Source organism: Mixophyes fleayi, chromosome 2 (genome assembly GCF_038048845.1).
Source record: "Mixophyes fleayi isolate aMixFle1 chromosome 2, aMixFle1.hap1, whole genome shotgun sequence".
NCBI classification, from domain to species: Eukaryota; Metazoa; Chordata; class Amphibia; order Anura; family Limnodynastidae; genus Mixophyes; species Mixophyes fleayi.
This window is the reverse complement of record NC_134403.1, coordinates 273,219,510-273,246,649: the sequence shown is the minus strand read 5'-3', so window position 1 is coordinate 273,246,649 and position 27,140 is coordinate 273,219,510. Positions and strand designations below refer to the sequence as shown.

Below are 27,140 nucleotides of genomic sequence, written 5' to 3'. Positions count from 1 at the left end.
CAGCTTTTGCTGACAATAAGAATCTTTGCCTGTTGATAAATATGCCCCATAGTCCCATAGCAGATAGGTTAATGTATACATTTGTGTACAAATATGACAATATCTTGACGTTTCTCTTTTTTACTCAGAATCTTTCACCCCTACCTATATAGGAGACAGGGTACTTTGATAAAACATGGTCCTGGCAGATTTGATATGGTGTGTTGTTCTAAGTATTGGTAAAATGTGTTAATCTCATCATGTTGTTTTGAAGTTTGAATTTCACAACCTCAGTCTGCAGCTTTAGCGCTGGATGTGGGTACGTGCTTAGACTCCTGGCTTCAGAAAGGAGTTGCTTAGAGCCAAACACAGCTGACTCTGTTATGGATTGAAATAGTCACATTGAACCAGCATGACAGTATTATTGAGCTACAGTTATCTGCAGTTTAATAATAACTAAATTTGGCATACAATAAAACGAGAAAAGTAAAAAGTATATACATGCTTTCTACACCAAGATAAAGTTTTTATTTTATAGCAAACATCATCATCATCATCATCATCACCATTTATTTATATAGCGCCACTGATTCCGCAGTGCTGTACAGAGAACTCACTCACATCAGTCCCTGCCCCACTGGAGCTTACAGTCTAAATTCCCTAACAGACAGACACACACAGACACAGAGAGACTAGGGTCAATTTTGATAGCAGCCAATTAACCTATTAGTATATTTTTGGAGTGTGGGAGGAAACCGGAGCACCCGGAGGAAACCCACGCAAACACGGGAAGAATATACAAACTCCACACAGATAAGGCCATGGTCGGGAATTGAACTCATGACCCCAGTGCTGTGAGGCGGAAGTGCTAACCACTGAGCCACCGTGCTGCCGAACATCAGTACCATTTACATTTTAAACAATATGGGGTATATTTATTAAACTGTGGGTTTGAAAAAGTGGAGATGTTGCCTATAGCAACCAATCAGATTCTAGCTGTCATTCTGTAAAATGTACTAAATTAATGGTAACTAGAATCTGATTGGTTGCTATAGGCAACATCTCCACTTTTTCAAACTCGCAGTTTAGTAAATATACCCCTATGTCTGAGTTATGTATATGGAAAATATAAAATTAGTTTTGATATGAATAAAATAACAAAATATATAGTATTTTCATACCATTAGCCATGGATAATGTCATCAAGTAATATACATTTTTTGTTGTTTTTTAATGGATTTTATGCTCAAAAATTCTAAATCTATCTATTTTGTTCTCGGGCCTGGAGCTACAGAACCTGGTCAATTATCGCTCTATAATACACCAGTGATCCTGATATATGTATAGGCCCCTGTAATTAAAATCTGTATAAATTGTGAGTTCTGAGGTCATCACTTCTGTGTATCTTAGAAAGACTTGTGTATAGGAATAATGCACCCTTTGCTGTAAGTTATTATGGATATTAGAAATAATTTTGTAGAGCCATAAAGCTGTAAAATGTCAAAAGCTTTAACATACATCCTGAAATAAAAAGTAAACTAAAATTAAACCATTAAGTCGTCTTCACAGTTACCATAACTAATAAAAAGTATAGAATATAATAAAAAACAGACTTAGCATTGTAACTGCCGTGTGAGGAATGTTGTATTTTGTCAGGCTGCTTTTTTTTTATTATGAATTCAACATTGATTTTTTTTTTTATGACTCACTTGTTCCCAGCTGTTAGGTACAAAACGTGATGATTCCAGGATTGCAGCAGATTTGTACTATGTCTGAGACGATTTCATCACAAGTGACGTGTTGTGCTGCAAATCTGTCCTAAAATTAGACATTCCTAAAATTCAAACTGTACATGTTAAAAAATAAACTTATTTTTTTAAAGCAGACAACTGACATTTTCAAACGCGTCATTTTGGCCCCGCCCCCGGGACAAACATGTAGTTTGTCGCAGGGGGCAGGGCCTAAATGACGCGATTCATCGCAACATCCTTGTGCGACGGCAGTAGCGGATGCAGAAGATTTGCCAGCTCTCCCAGAGTCTGTGAGACTGGCCTGAATTTCGGGAGTCTCCCGGACATTCCGGGAGAGTTGGCAAGTATGACCTAATCTGAGCTGCCAGCTGTTTTCATTTTGCACCAGTGCACCTGGATGGATTGCCAGCAGACCTCGAGGTGTACTTTAGTACGGCCATTTTCACTCAAATAAACTTTTCCACTTTGCTCCTAAAATACTGACCAGGATAGCCTCATTTATGTTTTAATTAAAATATAAGAGAACAGAGGGTATATGGAGCGGATTGTGTTACAAATCTGACTGTGTGAAGCTTTTTATTACACTGCTCGGAGATCTTATAAATGCACAAAATGGGCCTTGTTAAAAGAACAGGATGAGTCATTTTGCTAGTAGAATTAGCAGAACACCCCTCCACACAGCCAGGTGTGTCTCAGTAGTCTCACTCTGCAAAAGAACAGCTTTCTGTGCTGCTGTGTAAAATTTGTGATTTGTAGGATCGCCTGTATAGTCCTGTGCAAACTACTGCGCCATCACAACAGCGTAATCTTACTCCCATGTGCCTCTGTTGATATCTAGAAGCACTTGCACAAACCAAAGTGCACAGTGACCCCATTTTGCACTGTGTAGTGGATGTTTTGTGCTTCATACGTAGCCTCTATTAAGTGTGTTTTAACTAGAGATGGTCACTGACCCCCGTGTTTTGGTTTTGGATTCGTTTTTGGATCTGGATTACCGTCATGTTTTGGTTTTGGTTTTGGTTTTGCAAAACCGCCATTGCGTGTTTTGGTTTTGGTTTTGGTTTTGTTTGGTTTTGTTTTGCTATTTTTTTGGAAAATCCATGTTTTGGGCCTAAATTAACCCAATTTAGTGCTCCAACTGTTTTAGAGACAAGTAATCTAATTGTTGAGGTAATAAATCATCCAAAAAAACAGTTTAATTCTTCGTTGGTAGGCCTATTCTACACACAAAACAGATTGTCTTCCTCTCCATCTATGCATATTGGCAATGCAGCCATCCTCTTTGAATGTATATTACACCCTACACTTATAGTTAAATATGTAAAGAAATGGAAAAAGCCAGTTTGGTTTCTGTCTCTCAAGGCCCCCCTCCACTTGTATAAAATACCAAAAAATTCAGCCATTATAGACTGTACAATATTAATTGACATGGAGAAAGACAGTTTGGGGTCACTCTGTCTCTCTAGGCCCCCCTCCACTTGTATAAAATACCAAAAAATTCAGCCATTATAGACTGTACAATATTAATTGACATGGAGAAAGCCAGTTTGGTTTCTGTCTCTCTAGGCCCCCCTCCACTTGTATAAAATACTAAAAAATTCAGCCATTATAGACTGTACAATATTAATTGACATGGAGAAAGACAGTTTGGGGTCACTCTGTCTCTCTAGGCCCCCCTCCACTTGTATAAAATACCAAAAAATTCAGCCATTATAGACTGTACAATATTAATTGACATGGAAAAAGCCAGTTTGGTTTCTGTCTCTCTAGGCCCCCCTCCATTTGTATAAAATACCCAAAAATTCAGCCATTATAGACTGTACAATATTATGAAAAATGGACAAAGCCAGTTTAGGGTCACTCTGTCTATGACACCCTACCCTTAAGGATAAATTGCCCTAACAGCAGCCTTTCAAGATGGTATGTGATATGGAAATGCCACAAGTCCCTTTCCTCTTTGGGGGTAGATTGCACCCTACACTTACATAGAAAGTTTTAAAAAGATGTTATCAGCATCATCTTCAGCTTAATCCTCACCCTCATCAGTGTGTACGTCATCATCACAGACTATCAATTCATCGCCGCTTGAATCCGCCATTAGAGAACAGTCAGTGCTTGGATGTCTTGGATGGTGAAGGCCTTCCTCGTGGAAGATGTAGTTCATTTTTATAAACATCATTTTCTCCACATTTTTGGGAAGTAACCTTCTACGGCGATCACTGACTAAGTTCCCTGCTGTGCTGAACACTCGTTCAGAGTACACACTGGAGGGTGGGCAGCTTAGGTATTGCAAAGCAAGTTTGTACATGGGTTTCCAAATGGCCTGCTTTTCTTCCCAGTAAGGAAAGGGACTGTCTGACATTTCCATATCAACTACCTCTTGAAAGTAATCCTCCACCATCCTTTGCATGTTTATACTCATATTGGATGGAGTTATGGGCAAAGTGACACATTTTTTTGAAAAATCCTTCAAACCAGCCCAGATGTTAAATTGTTCTGGTCTGCCCCCTGTGTCTTCCCTGCTTCTTTTTTGGAAATTTAATTTTTTACGAGCAACAGCTTGAGAAAGTGAAGGAGGACACGTCGTCAAGCCGAGGCCCAGTTCAGCGGCCAACTTGCTGAGCAATAGCTCCTTGCAAAAGTTCACATCTCGCTCATTTACAAGTAAAGACTCAATGTAGGTTTTAAACCTTGGATCAAGCACAGTGGCCAAAACGTACTGATCCGAGTTCAAGATCTTAATAACTCGAGGATCATTGTGAAGCGAATTAAGTACTTGATCGACAAGGCCAACATACTTTGCTGAATTGCTTGCTTTCAGCTCCTCCTTCATTTTCTCAAGCTGCTTTTCCAATAGTCTAATTAAAGGAATGACTTGGCTCAAACTAGCAGAGTCTGCACTAACCTCACATGTCACAACTTCAAATGGTTTCAGCACCTTGCACAGCACTGAAAGGATTCCCCACTGTGCAAGAGTGAAATACATCCCCCCTCCTTTCCCAATGTCATGACTTGTGCAATATGCTTGGATGGCTTTGCGCTGTTCCTCCATCCTCTGAAGCATGTACAGGGTGGAATTCCACCGAGTTACCACCTCTTGCTTAAGTTGGTGGCAGGGCAAGTTAAACTGCTCTTGGAGCTGCTGTAATCTCCTACATGCTGTGGCTGAATGCCTGAAATGGCCTGAAATTTTACGGGCCACCGAAAGCATCTCCTGCACCTCACGGTTATTTCGTAGGAAGCTCTGCACCACCAAGTTGATGGTGTGAGCAAAACAGGGAATATGTTGGAAATCACCCAGCTGTAATGCTCGCACTATATTGTTGGCGTTATCTGAAATGACATACCCTGGGGAGAGTCCGAGTGGTATAAGCCATGCATCAATCACATCTCTCAGTTTGTGTAACAAATTGTCAGCCGTATGCCTGTTAGTGAAGCCGGTGATACAAAGAGTGGCCTGCCTGTGACAAATGTTACGTAGTGGTGTACATGCTGCTGCTGTTCCTGCTGGTGAAGGTGAATGACCAACCCAGTGGGCTGTCACAGTCATATAGTCTTTGGTTTGGCCACTTCCACTTGTCCACATATCTGTGGTTAAGTGAACAGTGGGCAGAATGGCATTTTTCAGCGCAATCTCTACATTTTTACACACTTTTTGGTATAGTTGTGGAATAGCTTTACGGGAGAAATGGTGTCGCGATGGAATTCTGTAACGCGGACACAAAACCTCAATTAACTGTGAAAAACCAGCTGCGTTTATTGTGGAGATTGGACGCAGATCTAACACTAACATTGCAGCCATGGCGTCTGTGATTCGCTTGGCGACTGGGTGACTGCTGTCATATTTGCTTCCCCTCGCAAATGATTGTTTCACAGTTAATTGCTGAAATGTAGGACTGCTCATTTTATTCACCTGCCTCTGGGATGACGATTCACCCCCAGCAGCAGCAACAGCAGCAGCAGGACTAACGCTTTCTTCAGAGGAATCAATAATAGTGCCGGAGTCATCCAGCCTTAAGTGGGATGCCGGGCTAACTCTGAGCACTACTGAGGATATTGATGAGGATGGTGTGGTGGGTGTATTTTGTAGCCGTCGGTATGTCGGTGAGCGGAGGGTCTTAGCTGATGAGGGAGTGCTTGTATTCTTTTGGGAAGAACTTTCAGCTTTTCCCAACACTTTGCCATGAACTCTCGTTAAATGGCGTAACATAGACGAGGTTCCAAGATGGTTAAGGTCCCTCCCTCGACTGACTGTGGCTTCACATACACTACAAATGGCTATACAATTGTTGTCTGGATTTGGGTAGAAATAATTCCACACATAAGAAGTGGATTTTTTTGTTTTATGCCCAGGCATGACAATGGCCTTTTTCTTGTCACGTGCCAGAACTGCTGCCACTGGTGCAGGACTTACACAAACAACCTCATCCTCATCAACATCCTCATTAGCGCCCTCGTCGCCTACACAAATCTCCCCCTCATCCTCTTCTAATTCCAAAGTGGCATCCTCAATTTGGGTATCACCGGCTACACTCGGGCTATTAAGGCACACATCAGCAGAATGCTCACGATTAGACATCCCACTATTGGATGGACTCTCCACAGGGATTGTTGTCATTTGTGAATCAGAGCAAATATTCTCCTGTAATGCCTCACTGTTATCTTGCAGCTCGGCTTTGACGCGTAACAGTAGTTGTGCACCAATTGTAGGCTAGGTAACTTTTTGGGATCTGCCACTAATAGCCAAAGGTGAAGGCCTCATTCTCTCTTTGCCACTGCGTGTGTAGAATGGCATGCTTGCAATTTTTTTTTTATCGTCACTTAACTTTTGCTCAGTTACACTTCTTTTTCGCTTCAATACAGTAAATTTTTTTTGGGTTTTTGTTTTTTGCACTAATTTGAAAACACTCTGTTGTTTGACATCGCCTTGGCCAGATGACGTACTGGGAACACTAACATCAGGACTGGTGACAGAACCTGGTTGCTCATTCAGATCATATGTGGACTGCTTTGAATCCATTCTGAGCGCAAACCACTGGGGAGTGCTAAAAATTATTTAGTAGATTCTGCTGACAGTTATGACTTTTGACAGCCAGAAATATTAATGCACAATTAGGGAGGACACCCCAAAAGCACTGAGGTGTGCTAAAAATTATTTAGTAGATACTGCTGACAGAAATGACTTTTGACAGCCAGAAATATTAATGCACAATTAGGGAGGACACCCCAAAAGCACTGAGGAGTGCTAAAAATTATTTGGTAGATACTGCTGACAGATATGACTTTTGACAGCCAGAAATATTAATGCACAATTAGGGAGGACACCCCAAAAGCACTGAGGAGTGCTAAAAATTATTTAGTAGATACTGCTGACAGATATGACTTTTGACAGTCAGAAATATTAATGCACAATTAGGGAGGACACCCCAAAAGCACTGAGGAGTGCTAAAAATTATTTAGTAGATACTGCTGACAGATATGACTTTTGACAGCCAGAAATATTAATGCACAATTAGGGAGGACACCCCAAAAGCACTGAAGAGTGCTAAAAATTATTTAGTAGATACTGCTGACAGAAATGACTTTTGACAGCCAGAAATATTAATGCACAATTAGGGAGGACACCCAAAAGCACTGAGGAGTGCTAAAAATTATTTAGTAGATACTGCTGACAGATATGACTTTTGACAGCCAGAAATATTAATGCACAATTAGGGAGGACACCCCAAAAGCACTGAGGAGTGCTAAAAATTATTTGGTAGATACTGCTGACAGATATGACTTTTGACAGCCAGAAATATTAATGCACAATTAGGGAGGACACCCCAAAAGCACTGAGGAGTGCTAAAAATTATTTGGTAGATACTGCTGACAGATATGACTTTTGACAGCCAGAAATATTAATGCACAATTAGGGAGGACACCCCAAAAGCACTGAGGAGTGCTAAAAATTATTTAGTAGATACTGCTGACAGAAATGACTTTTGACAGCCAGAAATATTAATGCACAATTAGGGAGGACACCCCAAAAGCACTGAGGAGTGCTAAAAATTATTTGGTAGATACTGCTGACAGATATGACTTTTGACAGCCAGAAATATTAATGCACAATTAGGGAGGACACCCCAAAAGCACTGAGGAGTGCTAAAAATTATTTAGTAGATACTGCTGACAGATATGACTTTTGACAGCCAGAAATATTAATGCACAATTAGGGAGGACACCCCAAAAGCACTGAGGTGTGCTAAAAATTATTTAGTAGATACTGCTGACAGAAATGACTTTTGACAGCCAGAAATATTAATGCACAATTAGGGAGGACACCCCAAAAGCACTGAGGAGTGCTAAAAATTATTTAGTAGATACTGCTGACAGATATGACTTTTGACAGCCAGAAATATTAATGCACAATTAGGGAGGACACCCCAAAAGCACTGAGGAGTGCTAAAAATTATTTAGTAGATACTGCTGACAGATATGACTTTTGACAGCCAGAAATATTTATGCACAATTATGGGGGACACCCCAAAAGCGCTGGGGAGTGCCAAATATGAAGAAAAAATAATAAACCTCTATCCTCCTCTCTGCACTAGCGATTTTGGTTAGAGCAATTGCAAGAACAATATTGTATTCTCTGTCCCTGCTCTAATTAGCCTATGACTACACCCTGCTCTCTCCCTCTGTCAAATGGCGATGGATTGCTGTGGAGGCCTGTATTTATAAAGTTGAAGTATCGCGAGAACCGAGCTCCGAGATCCGACGACGTCACAATGACGTTCGGCCTCGATTTGGATTCGGAATGGGCGGGAGAGTACCGAGCTGCTCAGCTCGGTACTCGGATACCCAAAGTTCGGGTGGGTTCGGTTCTCGGAGAACCGGACCCGCCCATCTCTAGTTTTAACTGTTCTTAATTCTATTTTGTCATGCTAGCAGGCAATGTACTTTCAATAGTACTAAACTGAATAATATCGATCTTGTTACTATCAAAAAAGGAGAGGTATTAGATATTAAAAAAGTATTCTCATTGAACATTGGAGTGGTCAGGTGTTACCAAAAATGCACCTTTGTACCACAAACACGCACTACAGCCTATTTAGTTAGAAACCTGCTAACCTACCAGCATGTTATTGGGCTGTGGAAGGAAACCAGAACACACCCATGCAAGGAGAACATACAAACACAGATAGTACCCTGGTCATAATTATTCCTAAGGACCGAGAGTTGCCAAGCAGCAATGCTAACCACTCTACCCCCCATACGTAGAGAACTGTATCCCTGAATGTGCACCATTTTCCCAGGCATTGTACTAAGTCAGGTAATTTATCATCAGAGCTCACAGTCAACTTTGCCCGATTTCTAACCAGTCCTATTTGATATCTGTTCAGATAGTAATTGGACTGTAACTAAATCTAGCGCCCAGTGCAACGAGGAGAAACCATTGTTCACATTCCTGTGTCTCCACTGCATTCATTATACCACAATCCAGACTTCAGTACCGCTGCACAAGGCTATTCTGCACAATGATCGTAGACAGTTTTCCGTACGTAATATATGGTCAATGTATGCTGAGGTACACCTAAGATAAATATTGGGGAGAAGTGTATATACGGAGAGACAGGGTTAGTATGTTAGGATGAGTATGCCCTACAAGTCAGCACAATCTTCCATCTCCTGATGACTTGACTGGTTAGAGAAAATGACTGCATTTGTGATAGCAAACTGTGGGCTCCTCTGGATAAAATCTTATAAATGCAAGCAATTAAACAATACCCATCACAGACTGGCAATAATTGAGAGGAGCTCAAGCCTTGGAAACAGATCAAATGCTATGACTCGTTTAAAAGTACAGAAGTTAATAGGTAGACTGTGGTTTATTAGTATCTATACTCACCCCACCCTCTGATAACGCCACCTGGATATTGTGGTCAAGTTTAAGCCAATCAGTGTGGGCTGTGGCTCCAAACCTATACAGACCAGAGGCAGAGATGAGTGAAGTAATACAAAGGGAGAACATTAACTGCTGTGGATAATAATCTCACTGATACTTCACCAACAATGTATGGATTACAGGATAGAAACTTTTACCATGACATTGTTTCTAGACTACAGAGACTTTTTGAAGGTTTTAGTGCTGGAATTAATGACATGCTGGATGACATCTATGTTGATGGTGAGTATGTTGGTTTTTGTTTTCCATTTTGAGCTAATAAACTATTTTTTAAATATAGACCTAAAATAATATTAGCAATTGAAATGAGTTATTAACTAATTACAGTTAAGTAATCTTAAATTAGCAAAGCTCACAATTTTAGAGTCGATGACTGTGCTTCCTCCGACACTACATGTAGCTAATTTGATACCATTTCATTACATTTCTGGATAATCTCTTTCTGTTAGTTCAGGAAAGTTCAGCTGATGTGATTAAGTGACTTATTCACATATTGAGATCATATGGGTGAAAATTAATTGAGTACGACTAAACAGAATAAATAATAATAACAAAATTAAGAATGAAGAAAAGGAGTTAGATTTAAACATTCCATAATTCAGTAAATTTTACCCACCGTGATATAAGCAAAGCAAAACATTAAAATTGGGGTACACTGGTTTATGTTATGCTTATAACAGGTTTTTTCCGGATTTCTTTTTGTCTTCAATAATGTGTTTGTTACATCTGAATAATAATTTGTAACACTTTGGGGTATATTCAATTGTCTGCGGAAACGCCGAAAAATCTCGCGCTCCGCGAACTATTACCGTTATTACGGTACAAGTGCGTGGAAAAGTGCGTTATTACGGTAGTTTTCTCGCTGGATTTCAGCTTGCAGTTCCCTGAGCCGCGAGCTGAAATCCAGCTAACTACTACTGTAATAACGGTAGTAGTTTTAATGCCACAGAAACCTGCGACGATTGAATATGCCCCTTTGTGACGGAAGATGCTGCAATTCTGTTGGGCTAGTGCAGTTTTAGCAGATCCAAATGGGAACCATTGTTTACAAGAGGGTCTCCCAAACTTCTCTAACATGTGCCCCTGTGTTATGGTAGATGTTCACCAAGTAAGGTTTGTATTTTTATACTAAGTGCCGCCTAATGTGTGAAAATGTGTTCAAAGTACCCCCCTAATTCTGAGTAAATTTAGTAAATCTGAGTAAATTTATACCAAGCCACTCCTTATGGATTATGCTGTTTAATAATACCCCTTCGGATTAATTTTATATATGTTTTATTCCTTGCTAATACATTGTCACTTATATTAAACAGACTGCAGTATTCCTTGAATCTGCATGTATGGACTACACTCCATGTGATCTTTCTGATGTGGTTGGTCATGCAACAAATTTTGCTAGTGTAGTTTAGCCCTAAAATGACAATGTGAACGAACTAACTAATCTAAAACTTGTTTTGTTGGCTCTGAGACCCTCACACGTTATGATGTCCATACACATAGAAATGTAGGGGACCAAACTGAATATATCTTTGACAAGTACAGAGTGATAGATGATGACCCTATGTGGCCCAGTACGGAGCTCTCAGTCAACTTTGACCGATTTCTAACCAGTCCTATTTGATATCTGTTCAGATGTTGATTGGGATTGTTGTTGATTTTGGGACCACACATGCAGCAATTTGTGGCAAATATGGTATAAAATGATATCTGAAGTAGGTTTAAGTTCTTGCTTGTAAGCATTTCATTTTGAGCAGAAGGATTCACCTAAACTTTTATTCAGTCAATCTGTTACTGATCTGTTCTGTTATCAAATGTTATGCTGGCTATATACTTTGCCTTATCTGCGGTAATATCATGGTAGAATATTGCAGCATCTGTGGTCCCCAAAAAGCTGTAACTTGACCAATTCACTATTGGACATGTTGATAAATGCAGTCGGAAAATCACAGCTATTGGCCTGAGTTTGTGGTTTCCTCCGACTACTCTATCGGGTCCCAGGATAAGAACGACAGGACCTCTTGTGTGTGTTCAAATTAGACATTGATCCAATAGCTCAGGGGTGGGGGGTGACTTCGACAGCACTGTGTGCAATAATATATAAAGCTGTGTTTACTTACAACTATAATGTTCATTTGATCACTGTAAATGTAGGTGCTACTTAAACATGACTATAATCAGAAGCATAGTGTACAGTTTTAAATGAATAACCAGCTGACATGAAATATTCCCCAACATTTAATTTTGCAAACTGACTGGAACAACAGAATACCATAATCAAAGTATTGTGTGCAGGGTGATGAAAAACAGACCTGTAGAATAAGTCATGTTGGAGAGGAAAAGTAGAGCATAAATACTTTGCTATTAACCATGTAAAAATGGAATGCAGTCTCTATTTTATAATATAATATAATATAGTTCTCTATAATAATAAAAATAATAATAATAATAATAATAATAATAATAATAACAGCCATTTGAAAACAATATTTGTCGTCTTTGGTGTTTTCACTAATACTTCAGAATGTGCAATTTTACTACTAGTGTTTAGCTCCTTTTCTTCCCTCCCATTGGTATTGTAGTAACTCATGCAAAAGCAATTTTCATATTGGTATTTCTTTGACTTGGTTGAAATAGCACAAAGGGCTTCAGCTTGCAAATTAAAACAGTTCTGCATCTAAATCTATCTCACTAAAATTCCTGAGAAAGCTGGATGTATGTCAGAACTAACATACCGGTACCTTTATATGCTAAAAAATGTAGCTATGAGGCATAATACATGAACAGTGGTTATCAACATGTTTAAAATGATTTAATAGCCATTAAAAATTGATTTTTTTTTTGTAGCATACAGCAATTGCTCTTATAGTGTGGTTAGTATGAACTTGCTTCCATTGGTTACAGTGACATAATGCCAATCATCCATTGTTTTTAATGCCTCTGCGGCGCCTCCACATGGAGTGTTGACGCTGGCAAGAATGAGTAGCAGCCAGCAGCTTCTTACATGTGAAGCTATCTCACTATTGGGCTACTACTGAGAGAAATTGCCCTCATTTGTGGATACCATTATTGCTATGATATTTACAGGCATTTCTCCATAGTACACAGGGCCCATGTGAGACAATAGATATTGAAAAGCATCCACGATTATTTATATGTGGAGATCCCATAGCTGAGCTATATTATAGAGAGATTGCCTTCATTAGAGGACACCCCTCTATATACATCATATAGGCATCTTTGGTTTAACACACAGTGTTTATATGAAAACAACTACATAAAATACTCACTATCAATTATATAATAAGCCTGGTGCAAATATTTTTCCTGGATAAAGGATGTGAAATAAACCTAGGATACACCATATAAGATGTATATGTATCCATCTTTATACACATGAGGTTAATAATAAATAGCTATGATATTATGTGTGGAACAATTGTTTAGATCTACCAACCCCCCCTTTACCAATACCATCTATATTAAACTCCGCCCGCAACATATGGCATATCTCTAGAATATATGAGAATATTCCAAATTATATATGTGAGTGTATATTTAAAAGCACCCAATTTATATGAGGCCAAAATAACCCTTTTATAACAACAAGGGCAGCTGCAAGTATTATGAACCGTTACTGTAATTTGACACAAGATATCAATTGTATGGGGTCCTTATACTAATTATAAAGGTGAATAGAGAACGCATCAGCTCTCACGTATTGTATTTTTAATACGGACCTAATACTTACCAAGGATAACCGTATCTCCCTATGGGTCAATTTTAATTCTTTAAACACCACAATTCAATCTTTTTCACTTCTATCTTTTATATTCGCCAATCTATACGACATTTGGATATTTAAACAACAATCTTTTTAATAACAATTATCAATAAAGTTGATTTTATAGTGATAGTCTTTCTAGACAGGAGTGCCTCACATACTACTTTATTCAGCTGATATTTATTATCAACTGTATTTTTCACGTGAAGCTGATGTCTGCTGCTCCTCCATATCAGTGTTACTCTGGCAGTGTGGCACTTGGCTATGATGTTACAGCAAGAAACAATGCCGCCCCACATACCGACTGTGAAGAAAAGCAGGTGGTTGGGGGCGCAACGTGATCGTAGGAGGGGGCCCTGCTTCCGAATCGTGTGTGGCTTGTGCCAGCATCATGTACACCACACAATGAACAGATCTCTGCCTCCTCGCTCAGTTATTTTAATTTTGCTGTCTGGGTCACACAGTGACTGTTTGGAGAGTGTATTTGAATCCTTGGCTATACTCGCCAGAGATTATTTATTTATTTATTTATTTATTTATTTATTTATATTTACATTTTAAAATAGTTACACTTCAGATAAATTTAATTTCTTAATTTGTAATTGCCTCCCAGGGGGTAAATGTATAATTCTGCGCATTCTGCAAGTCGCCCAGATTAAAACAGTAATGTCTTTACAGGCAAGGTTTGCCTGTAAATTTATTGCCGTTTAAAATCTGACCTGCAAAGTCGCTGAGTATCGGCAATTTGCAGAATGCGCATAATGCATTGGTTTATCTTTCTAGCTTCATTTTATGTTTTTTTACCAAAGTCTTTATATCATCTAGGCCGAATCGCTTCTATTCATTGTCATGGGATACACTGCCACTGTATTCAGTGTATGGATTACAACAGATATGGATTATACTGAAAGACAGCAACAACAGCAAAATCTTATATTATATAAAGACTTTGAAAAGTCTTTGAAATTGAATTGAAATTTGCTGTAATGGCTTGTTTCCACTGCTTTTATCTATATTGATTTTATATGTACTATTTACATTTTGCAATATGCACATAGTTGCCAGCAGACATCTGGAGTTCGATGTCCTTATTTCAATCCTCATTGTGTGTTTAATACAGCTTGGATAGTAGTTATCCTGATATGTTGGAAGGACATTTTTTTCCACTTTGGCACAACTGAAATAAAAGGGTGAAAGGTATATATGCTAACAGCAAGGGCAGACTGGGCTAGGGGGCAGAGGGGCAGGGGGCATCTGCCCCCCGGGATGGTCCCATATTGGGCTACCTTGGGCTGGATCACTGGGCCACCTGCATTATTTTTCCTTTAATATATTCCTAACAGGCTGCTGAGTCAAGTTTTGTCCCCTTGGCTAAAATTTGCCAGCCCTCTCCTGGGTCACAGTGACAAGTATATTTTCAATTAACTTTTCTGAATTGAGAAAGGTGAAGTACAGTCTAAGTATTTTTTTGTCTTTAACATTAGAATCGATAACAGTTTTGCAGTAAGTGTATGCATAAATACTGTCATAATTTTTAATCCTATTCTTATCATAGATTCAGTATAGAGAATAGTTATGTTTTCTGCTTTGGATTATCAGTAGGAATACTGTGTCTTAAAAACCGTCTTGCACCAGGAGGTCTGGGGAACAAAGTTTCTTTGCTTTGCCAAAGCTTGGGAGTTGGGTGGTCACGGGTTGGTATTTTTAAAATAAGTTCCAATGATTGTGTTCTGCAACTATTTTGTTGAATTCCAATAATATATTATCTGTCTTGCCAAATTATATGCAAAAAGTTACTGGAAATCGATAGAATGAGGAAAAGTAAAGTTTATAAAGCAAAATGGAAAAAATCTAGGGCAACAGGGAATGGAATGGGACAACAGCTAGAGCAAGCAGATATTGGAAATGAATAAGAGCTGGAGAAAGCAGAGAATGGAATGGGATAACAGTTGGATCAAGCAGTGAATGAAATGGAATAGCAGTTGGATCAAGCAGAGCATGGACTGGGATAACAGTTGGATCAAGCAGATAATGGAATGAGATAACAGTTGGATCAAGCAGAAAATGGAATGGGATAATGGTTGGATCAAGCAGAGAATGGAATGGGATAACAGTTGGATCAAGCAGGGAATGGAATGGGATAACAGTTGGATCAAGCAGAAAATGGAATGGGATAATGGTTGGATCAAGCAGAGAATGGAATGGGATAACAGTTGGATCAAGCAGGGAATGGAATGGGATAACAGTTGGATCAAGCAGAAAATGGAATGGGATAACAGTTGGATCAAGCAGAGAATGGAATGGGATAACAGTTGGATCAAGCAGGGAATGGAATGGGATAACAGTTGGATCAAGCAGAAAATGGAATGGGATAACAGTTGGATCAAGCAGAGAATGGAATGGGATAACAGTTGGATCAAGCAGTGAATGGAATGGGATAACAGTTGGATCAAGCAGTGAATGGAATGGGATAACAGTTGGATCAAGCAGAGAATGGAATGGGATAAAGGTTGGATCAAGCAGAGAATGTAATGGGATAACAGTTGGATCAAACAGAAAATGGAATGGGATAACAGTGGATCAAGCAGAGAATGGGATGGGATAACAGTTGGATCAAGCAGAGAATGGAATGGGATAACAGTTGGATCAAACAGAAAATGTAATGGGATAACAGTTTGATCAAATAGAAAATGGAATTGGATAACAGTTGGATCAAGCAGAAAATGGAATGGGATAACAGTTGGGTCAAGCAGAGAATGGAATGGGATAACAGTTGGGTCAAGCAGAGAATGGAATGGGATAACAGTTGGATCAAGCAGAAAATGGAATGGGATAACAGTTGGGACAAGCGGAGAATGGAATGGGATAACAGTAGGAGCAAGTATACAATGCTATGTTATGGGAAGTGATCAAAGCATGAAAAACAAATATTTTGTGAGAGGGGTTGTAAGATACAAAGAACAAGTTATGCATTCACAAGCCTAATATGATGATTTAGAATTTTATTGGCATATACTGGTATACAGAAGTTCAATGTGACTCATTGTCATCTTGTGATTCTTGCGGCTATGAGAAAGAGTTGTCATCTCATTATGTGGACCATCACAAACTCACAGCAGCTAACATGCGAGTCACAGTTTTGATTGACACTGCGTTAAGCTACAAAGGGCAAAAGGATTTTGTCAGGGCAAAAGTTAATCAGAGCTTTAGTTTATATACTTAACTGCTTGGAACCCTGACCAGATACATGTAAACAAAAAATGTCCACATAATTTTAAAATGAGTACATTATCGCTCTAACTAAAGCACTGGTGGTAAGGTCTTTCATGCACTTTGATGTGCAGCTTGTAAAACATGCGATTTACAGAGGCCAAATGGCACATCAAAGCGTATTACCGTATTTGAAACCGAAAGGTCACAAATCACACTCCTGATTCTCACCTATGGATGGTTTGCAAACCGTTCCATCTATTAAGCTTCGGATTACCAAACCTCATAGCAAACCAATGCTTATTGTTAAAAAAGTTGCAACTGACAGGTGAGATTGCATAAAACACATGCTGATTGAACAATCGTGCCTGTCAGAGAGTGTAAAAATAAATAAATGTTAAACCCGCCCCCTTACAGCCTACATTGCATCCGGCCCCCGCACCAAGAAAGTACGTGTCCAATGCTAGCACTGGGACCCTCCGAGTACCCCTCGCCGTTGGTGGTGATAGCATACACTGACAGGCCATGAGTGGTTTTGCATGCTGGCACTTGTAGAACTACAAGCACTAGAATGCACATTGGCACCAGTGCATACTGTCCCTGATAGTGAAGATGTAAATTATGCCTTTGATAAAATATATATATATATATATATATATATATATATATATATATCCATATAGATAATATAGATATACATACTGCCCCCGATTACAAAGAAATACTTTTTTTGAGCTCTAGAAGTGTCAATGTTGTAAACATTTCCAGGGTGCACTGTGCAACCTTCTACCGTTTTTGAACAACCCTTTTTTTTTTACATATATTTTTTAATTCCCAGTACAGTGGGGAAGTATGGCATAAATGCATGTAAATTATGGACTACTGACATGACATGATTATATTTGGGTTTAGTTTTAGCATTTCTGTTTTTTGGTGAACTCCAAAAACAAAACAATAGTTTGATGCTGCCGATAATGTGGCAATGCAATTCATGTGTCTAGGTAACAGGCCCCTGTTAATCACAGGCCTGTCAGTTTTAGTTTGGCTATAAAATATCATGTTTAACCTTTTAGAATGCAAATTAATAATTAAACAATCTGTTTTGAATATTATCACAAAGACAAATTATGGTATTACAAACACCTCTTGTTGCAATTTGTACTAGTACAGTACAAACTGTTTGGAAGTAATAAAAATTCTAAATATTAGGATAAAGGTTATACTATTATGGAAGTTACTGCAATATGAGTGATTCAGTTTTCTCTCTTACTATTATGGGGATATGGTGAAAATAGCATTATGTAGCAGCCAGCTGATTGAGGTCAATCCTGCTGGGTCATTGATATATTTGTTGTCTATGTGATGATATTCTAGTAAATGAGGCAGAGGAAAGGAATGCTGTCTTGGAATCGGCACCATCAATGTCTCCTTGTCTGGAATATGACTTGATTCATAATTTTAGAGCCACAATAGTTCATACATGTTGTTATAGAAATGAAAATAGTAAAATTCTTTATTAGATGAGATGTAATAGCCACAATTTTAATTGCTAATTTCCAGAATGTAGAACCATATATAATAATAATAATACTAGTAATAATATTAATGTGCCCTGGTTTCTTCCCACACTCTGATTAATTGGCTGCTAGCAAAATTAAACCTAGTCTGTGTGCTAGGGCAGGGGCAAACGCAGGATTTGTAGAGGAAGGTTTCCACACCACGCCACCAGTGGGCGTGACCAGCATGCATGGGGGCGTAGCTATAATTTTAGACAGTGCTTGGCTGCTCTCCAACCCTTCCTATCCCCATAATATACATGGGCAATGCTGCGTGGACTACTGTTAGGTGCACACATCTCTCCCTTTTCAAGCAGAGCCATGTGAAGCAGGGGCAGGGTCCAGCCACCTCAATTATACAGTGCCGCAGGCTTGAAGGGGGGTTTTCAGGCACTAGGAACCCCCCCCCTCGTTTTGCCTATGTAGGGAATATTGACTGTGAGCTTCAATGGGGCAGAGACTGATGGAAATGACAAAAATATCCTCTGTTCAGCACAGCGGAATTGGTGGTGCATTATAATTAAATGTTGATATACTATAATAATGCATATAATGCTATCAGGACATACTGCATTATTATCGGATATATTTGCCCTTCCCCCACAAGTGCTTCAATCAATTGCTGACCCTTCATACTACCTGACTTCCTCCAATATCATTGGCATTGAGTAGAAGCAAGGTGAGAGGTAATAATGCACTTCATTGTATATACTATCTGCTACTGCTGAGTATTTACAAAAGTGCTGTAAACGCTCTCTCTTTTTCTCTCTCTTACATACTGCCGCTATCCTAGCAAAGTATGGGGAAACTTTTCTCTGCCAAATCTTTTTAATGGGGACTACTGCCGATGATTGCACTACAGTAGCATTTTATATCTAGGGCTATTCTGAGCTTGATAAATAGATCCCTATGTAGTGTAGAAATATAAGGTAAACATGTACTGACTTAGTATAGCTGTCTCTCTGCAATGTGCAGCAGTGAAAATTGAATATACCAGGTTATATATTTTCAATTAATGCATAGTTGGAAACATTTAAATATAAGTACACGAGACCCTGGGGCTATGAAAGGGAATCTTAGCACATTTTTCTGCCACCATATTTCCCACGCAACTATACCCGGCTGGTACTTATGTAAATGTTTGAGTGCAAATAACCATGGCTTCCAAGAAGGTTACCCATCAATCCCCAGGCAGTGAGTGCAGCTTCGGCAGTATGACACGCAAAGCAATAAGACACTATCAGTCCATGCAGTCACTCTCCCCATCCCACTATTTGCTCTTCCACCTAATCACCACTACCAAGGGCCCAGGTACTTTGTGTCCCCCCTCTCAGCTGCCCTGCAGTAATTCACAATTCTATTAGCCCCAGGACCACCATGAGGGGGGGGGGGGGTACGGCCGATACATCTGTGAAGGGCCCGAAAAGACTTCTCCGTCTCTCCGGACCCCCTGGATTGCTCCGCAATGCTGCGGCTCCCAGGCTCTGATAGGCTGGGAGTTTGCTGTGCTGTGACATAATTGCTGTGCTCCCTGTCTATCAGTGACCAGAAGCTGCAGCATCGAGGAGGAGGTAAGTTAATTAGTTGTTATTTTGATAGAGGAGGGTAGGGGGAGATAGGAGAGGGAAACATATACTGTTATTGCGGGGAGGTGAGAGGGGGACATTTACTGTGATGTGATTGGGAGGAGGTGAGAGGGTGACATTTACTGGGATGTGATTGAGGGGAAGGGAGAGGGGGACATTTACTGGGATGTGATTGAGGGGAAGGGAGAGGGGGACATTTACTGGGATGGGATTGGGAGGAGAGGAGAGGGGAACATTTACTGTAATGGGATTGGGAGGAGGGGAGAATGAGACATTTACTGGGTTGTGATTGGGGAGAGGGGAGAGGAGGACATTTACTGTGATGGGATGAGGGAGAGGGGAACATTTACTGTTATGGGATGAGATGGGGGGAGGTAGGGCAACATTTACTTGATGGAATGTGGGTGAAGGGGAACATTTACTGTGATTGGGGGGAGGGGTTACATTTACTTTGAAGAAGGAGTGGGGGGAGGCATGTACTGTAATCAGGCAGAGGGTACTGTGATGAGGAGGACGCATGTATCGCAAAGAGGGAGCAGGTGGGTGTGCATGTATGACGAAGTGGAATGAGGCATGTATGCAGGGGAGAGGGGAGCTGCCAGATTAATTAGTACTGGGCCCCAGAGTTTCTACTGGCAGCCCTGATTAGCCCTAATGCTCACATTATGGAACTTGCAGGAAATGACACATATATTTGCAAAAAGAATGTGGTGAAATTCCGTTTTTTCATTTTAACCTGCACAACATGCACAGAGTTTACAGCATAATGGCACAAATATTTCAAATGTCAAAACTCTTTTTTTGAGAAATCTAAATCGGTACATTGCTAAACCAGCTGTGTCTGTGGGAATTATTAGCAAGCAGCTCACTGCAATTGCAGACAAGGCTGCTCCTTGTACAGACTGACTTTTTACCCAGTAACCTTTCACCTAGTTGAAGTAATGGATGCAGACAAAAGCCACTACAAAGGTTTGTTTGTGGGCCTTGATAAATTTCATTTCATTACCCTGGATAACTTTCACCCTGTCACTCTAAAGACCTAGAAGCCTATTGATACACATGTTCTTCCTCTGAAATAAACTCAGCTTATACCACAGAAATTGCATTGAGTGATATGTATGTAAAATTATTTTTAGATGCATTTTATTAAATAGATTTTACAGTTATTACATTTTGTAATTTTGTTTCAAATGTACAAAAAATGTTCATGCTGTATTGATTTACATTTTTTTGCCTAAAATGTGGATTATTATTTCTTTTTTGCAATACTGCAAGTGTTATTGTTTGAAATACCACATTAGTATGATTACTGTTATAAATAAAAACTATGTTACGGTATTGTCTATTAAATGGAATGTATGAAGTAATACAAATGTGTATTGGTGTACATAATAAAATATGTCACTTTTTTCAGTGTTTTGGTAAAAATGCATCTTTACATAGCTATTTTTACTGGCTGAGCCATAGCCATTTGTTATAAAATGTACATTAAGCTTTAATATCAGAACTAGCCAGCCATGGACTGCTTTAAGGAAAGGATTTTTGTCTATATCTGGAAATATCTGTAAGCTCATATCTGCACTCCAAATGTACTGAATATCATTAATTAGAGAGAATAGTGGTGTTCTTTGGCTACATCATCATGAAAAAACTGTTCAGACGTTTATGGCATTGCCAGGAAAATACATATAACAGGCCTCATTCAGAGTCTAAATAACTCTAAATGAGGCCCAATTCGATCAGAGTAACTTCATGATATTTCTCTGCACTTTTTTAATTCATCAATGCAAGAAAGTGGCTTTTAAAAAAACTATTTAGTATTATGCCATTTTGAGTGCATTCCTATATTATTATAGTTGTCTATACCTTGTTTATAAAGATTTGTTTTGTTTTCCATTTTGGCTTGTTTGGAAACTATGCACAAAGGCATGGCTCTATGTGTAAAGTTGACTGTGACATTGCCCTGAACACAATGGTCTCAGTGATGAACTGGGCACATGATTCTCATGAATGAATGAGTGATAGAGTAAGGGTGTCTACTGGGTAAACAAATAGTGAATGGTGTCGGAGGTTGGATTTCTGTCCAATACTGTCTGTGTGTGAGCTGGCATATTTTGAAGTGGAAAGGGACAAAATCCAGATTTTCTCAACTTTATTCCATTAAACAGGATATCATAACATTTAATATAGGCTGTCTTAGCCACATGATTTAATGAGAAACAAGAGAGAAAAATATTTTAACGCATTGATAAAATTGAAATACTTTGTAATTTTGTCATTCACAGTTGTAATATTAGTACTGTTTTGTTATCATGTCCAATATGTCAGTATAATGCATATAAATATGCCAATGCCATTAGTGATGTCTATGAGATACTTCATACTTGCCAACTTTTTGTCTATGCCTTCCGGGAGCTGCAGAGGGGGAGGTGGGCGTGCAGGGGGCGGGGCTCCAAAATCGCTTCCTTTTGGACCAGCCCTGTGATGTAATGACGCAAATTACAGTGGTGACGGGGCTAAATGTTGCGATTCTGGGAGAATCACAGTATTTTGGCCCTAATTCTGCCCACTTCACTAGGAAGTGGGCAGATGTGGGAGATTGCCATACTCTCCCGGGAGTCCGTGAGACTCACCCGAAATGCGGGAGTCTCCCGGACATTCCGGGAGAGTTGGCAAGTATGAGATACATTTAGCCATTAACTAAAAGCTGTTGCCTACAGACTAAATGAATATATTGAAATCCATCAGATGTGTGATTGTAGATTTTTGTAAAATGTTTGCATTCTCCGTTTACCATGTGAGTGACTCCAAATAAAATAGGCTAGATGGTGTATGTACAGGAGTGGGAGTGGGGGTGTATACAGTGGTATGCCATACCTCCACTTCTCCTACTGCCTTCATTGTAACACTATTAACTCACTTACATTCCCATTACATTTTCCATACCACCACTTCTAAATTCCCAGTTCAACTACTAATAGTGTACATCTTACATTGTAGATGATATCCAATTTGAAGTTAACTTTATGCCTGAGGGAAGTTCTAGATTATATTGTTACAATGAACAATTGTATTGTACAATATTATACAACATTATTCCTTTCTTGTTTTCTGTTCCTTCTGTAAATAGCCCAAGACATGACTGTTCAGATCTTACAATAAAGGTTACATTTTCATGTCTCTTTCAGGCCGGATTGCAATGTTGTCGCTGCGATTCAAGAGAGCCGTTTTCAGCACTCAGTCACCGGATCCTTAATGTAGTTTCTCCAATCGGTCACCTCCGTTGGTGGCAATCTGAAAATGGTATGTTCTAAAAGAAAGTAAATCCCTATTGAAGTATAAGGTGCTAAACTCAGTCATATTTATGGAGAATATTTTAAAAGAACCTTGGAGATAAATATTTCCTTTCCACTACTCTCCTGTACATGATGGTGTATGGAATGTTTTCATTACATTTTCCCAACATGTCTGTTCCTTCTAAAATACAGTATTCACATGCAGATATTTAGAGTACAGTCAACAGAGAAACTCATGCAAGGATTTGCAGATTATTGATAGCAAAGAGTAATGTTTGTCCACATATCAGCCAATCCTGTCAATCAGCTTCCGTGTCAAGTTAAAGGATGTTCTATCAGTTTGCCTTTGAATATAGTTGCCCAATTGGACAATTCGGTAGTTTGGCACTCTGACCAACCGGCTCTATCACATGAAAACCAGTTTATGGGGTCGGCAGATGACTGCACTCACAGCTATCAGAAGTCATTGACTGAATGGATGTTCTGATTTTCTCAAAAATGACTGTCTTCAACTCATTCTTGAATATTCCATTTGCTCTCTCAGGCACAGTGATAGTAGGCCAGTTTGCTGATATGCCAATATTGCTGTATGTGTGGCCAACATACGGTCCTATTGATAAGGTTAAACTAAGATAAACTCTGGTCACCTTATCCCTTTTTTGGAGTCCTTTTTATGGAATGAACTCCCCATGCCTCCAAAATCCTGTTAATTTGCATGGTCATGTCTATGGATGCATACAAAACTTTTGAAAGTGCTTTGGTAGGAGTCAGAGCACCTTTTTATTATTGGTCATTATTTCCCGCTTGTATCTGTATCCGATGCGGGAAACTTTGAGAGTTGAATAGTTTAAAGAGCAAGATCCTACAACACACAGGATAGTGGTGCGAGATTCTTGTCAAACTTATGCAGGAAGGTTATGGGATCAAACACAGGTTTATAAGAAAAAAATTGATACATTCAACTTGTTTCTTTTAATAACCCTCTGTGGCCATTTGAGAGGTTAAAATGTATTTTTCAGGGTTTTCTTCTGCCAAAATCACATAATTTCACTTTAGATATAGGGTTTGAATCTCTAATATAGCTTACCACCAAGCAAGCTAGTTTTTAGAAATAACATTTTGGATACAGACACTTATTGGTCACAGGCAGTGTAAGTGGACTTCTGAAATAACGATGTTGCTAATGCAAAGCCCTAGAAGTTAAATAGTTAAATATGTAAAGAACCAAACTTTTATACTGAAAAAGCAGAACTGGTCAAATGGCTTAAAAGTGATTCATAAAAAAAATGCAAAAACATCCTTTATTTGTGTAATCCACAGTCTTAGTTTGGTATTTGGAGTAATCCGATAAATGTGTACTATGCTTTCCACAGGAGTTGATCCGGTTTCCTTGCAGTTTGACCTGGATAGGAAGTTTCAGCTCAGTGATGTCACTTTGGATTTCAGGGTAAGTGCCATGTTTGTTTTCAGTCTCCACGGAAGACATGTGATCACACACAAGACGGGGCAATACCTGTGTCTCATTTTTTTTGAAGCACCCTCAAAAGATTATTACTGCTTAATGCTAGCATCAAAAATCCCTGCAGCCAAAAAAAGGATTAATTAGGCTGAAAATAACTACATGTTTTCATGTTTTCTTCAAAATGTTATTCTGTTTGCAGTGCCACCAGGACTACCGGTTGTATACAAATAGTGAATTAAAGTATATATGGTATCGTCTTATTAAGCTTGCTCCTTTTAAAAAAAATCCACCATACAATGAACTTACTCTCCTTCAGTATTCATAGAGAGGCTTAGCAATAATCACATCTAACAAGTATGTTGTACTTGTAGCCCAAAGGAACTAGTAAATGTAATGCAGACATCAGAGTTATAGTGTTAGCGCTTGTGTCAAGAACGTGCAGCAAATTTATGTGTATTTTATTTTTTGTTACTGTGTCTACTATTTTTCTCTTGAGTTTTCAATTTATTTGATTGGGTTTTTTTTGTAACCCATTGAATGGGAGTAAAATAGACAAAAAACACAGTTGAAAGTTTTGTTTTTTTACTTACCGCACACACACGTTTTGGCTCGAATGAAAGTACATATCATGGTTTATATTATGCTAAACTAAAGTAATGTTACAAGGAACCGTATTTAGCTAATATTTCTTATTGAAAACATAGTTACCTGCTGTTAGCTGTAACAAAGAACATTTCCCTGGCAACTTGTGTAGGTCCATCCTTCCTGCCACCAAGTCCTTCCCATGTGTGATGTAGGTTACTGACAGACCATCCAACAATTCCAGTTTACAGTTTCAAAAAAATAGTCTTGTACTAGCAATAGAGGGGTAGTTTGGTTAGATGGCCTACATTGTCCTGATTTTCATGTTGAGATTGTAGGAAGGTATGTACTCACAGGCCATGGTAGAAGGTTTAATAGTCCCAGGACATAGGTGGTTTTATGTGGAAGGACTGGTGTAGTTAACTCTCTTCTGCCTTGCAAAAGTTGCCAATCAAGTAAATCCACTGAACACCATACGATCTGTTCATCTACTAACAGATAACTGCAAGAGTATACCACTGACTTTAGTATAGTGCCAATTTACTTTAACATTTGTGTTAGTAGCCATAACACTGTTTGTTAAAGGATATATCCTATGATCCTGTCTTTGAGAACTTATTATATAAAACTAACTTAAAGTTACTAAACATGTTTTAATATGATTAGTTTCTATGAGAGTCAAAATCCTGATTCATTATACCTATTAATAATAACAACTATAAAGAAATTAAAAATCATGGATGGTGAAGCTCTTTCACAGAAATGATGGATCCCAATCCTTGAGAACCCCAGGCAAATGAAAGCAAATGTTTGATAGGATGGGATAGGCTGCTATGGGTTACAAAAATGCGCTATATCCAGCTTTACATAAGCTAGTTTGCTCTTTTTCTATTCTCAATCTTGGTGCTTGCCTTTCCTCATTAACTGTCCCTCCTCCTCTCACTCATTCCTTACAGAGCCCCCGGCCAGCTGGTATGCTGATTGAGCGGTCTTCAGACTCTGGAAAGTCATGGCAGGTGTATCAGTACTTAGCCTATGACTGTGCTGCCTCCTTCCCACATATAAGACGAGACCGTCCCCATAATCTAGAGGATGTGCGGTGTCAGGAGTTGCAGGGGAACCCAACACATGGGGGAAAGGTAATACTGAGAGAAAAAAATCTCTTCAACTGTGTCAAATTTCTTCTTCTGTGCTGGAGATAATAGCATTTTCACTTTTGTCAGTGCAGCTATGATGGTATCTAACATTGTATTTGGCAGTTATTGTAAACATTGTAAACATGACCACTGGTCTGGTGTAACAGTGTTTTAAAAAATTCATTTACAAATATTGAAATAAACATTTTGCAATGCCATTTACAAGCAGTTACATTCAAAATGCAAATTCCTTAGGCATTGTATTGGCTCTCGTAATATGAGGTGAAATGCATAGTGCTCATTAATTTGCATTATATGTACATGGTTATTGCAGTCCTCGTCAAACTAGGTGTGAACAGTTAATTAACCAGTATGATATATCTCATCTCACATTAGTTTGCACTTTCACCACAGCAGGAAAGGTCAGACTCAGCTAATAATCTGCTTGGGTGCCATTTGTTTCTTAGCAGAGTTCATGTGGATAGTGGAAGGCTGTAAATCTACTTGTATATTAATAGTCTCTCTGATTTCCTTTTTCTAGATACGATTTAGCCCAATGGCAATGACTTTCTCAGTTCCTGTATCTAAAAGTCAACAAATCTACCGTAAGAATTCAAAGTATTTCTTTTCTCATACGATGATGGTAGTGTTTAAATTCATCATCATCATCAACATTTATTTATATAGCGCCAGCAAATTCCGTAGCTCTTTACAATTGGGAACAAACATTAATAAAACAATACTGGGTAAGACACACAGACAGAGCGGTAAGAGAGCCCTGCTCGCAAGCTTACAATCTAAATTACCATGAACCTTTTACCACAACATACACTCAGTACAGAAACACAATAAA

At 39.0% G+C, this 27,140-nt stretch overlaps 1 protein-coding gene across 2 annotated transcripts in view; it reads left to right on the top strand.

Annotated features, from left to right (window-relative positions):
- LAMB3 (laminin subunit beta 3) overlaps positions 1-27,140 on the top strand; it is a 76,078-nt gene that overhangs the window by 13,664 nt on the left and 35,274 nt on the right. The window contains exons 1-5 of one of the 2 annotated variants that reach the window (XM_075196221.1): positions 9,763-9,900; positions 23,000-23,114; positions 24,481-24,554; positions 26,108-26,290; positions 26,829-26,892. In XM_075196221.1, the coding sequence (XP_075052322.1) occupies positions 9,790-9,900; positions 23,000-23,114; positions 24,481-24,554; positions 26,108-26,290; positions 26,829-26,892 (547 nt within the window). In that variant the 5' untranslated portion in view covers positions 9,763-9,789. Of the gene's footprint in view, positions 1-9,762; positions 9,901-22,999; positions 23,115-24,480; positions 24,555-26,107; positions 26,291-26,828; positions 26,893-27,140 lie in introns of those variants that run through there. The other variant, XM_075196220.1, reaches the window with a different exon arrangement.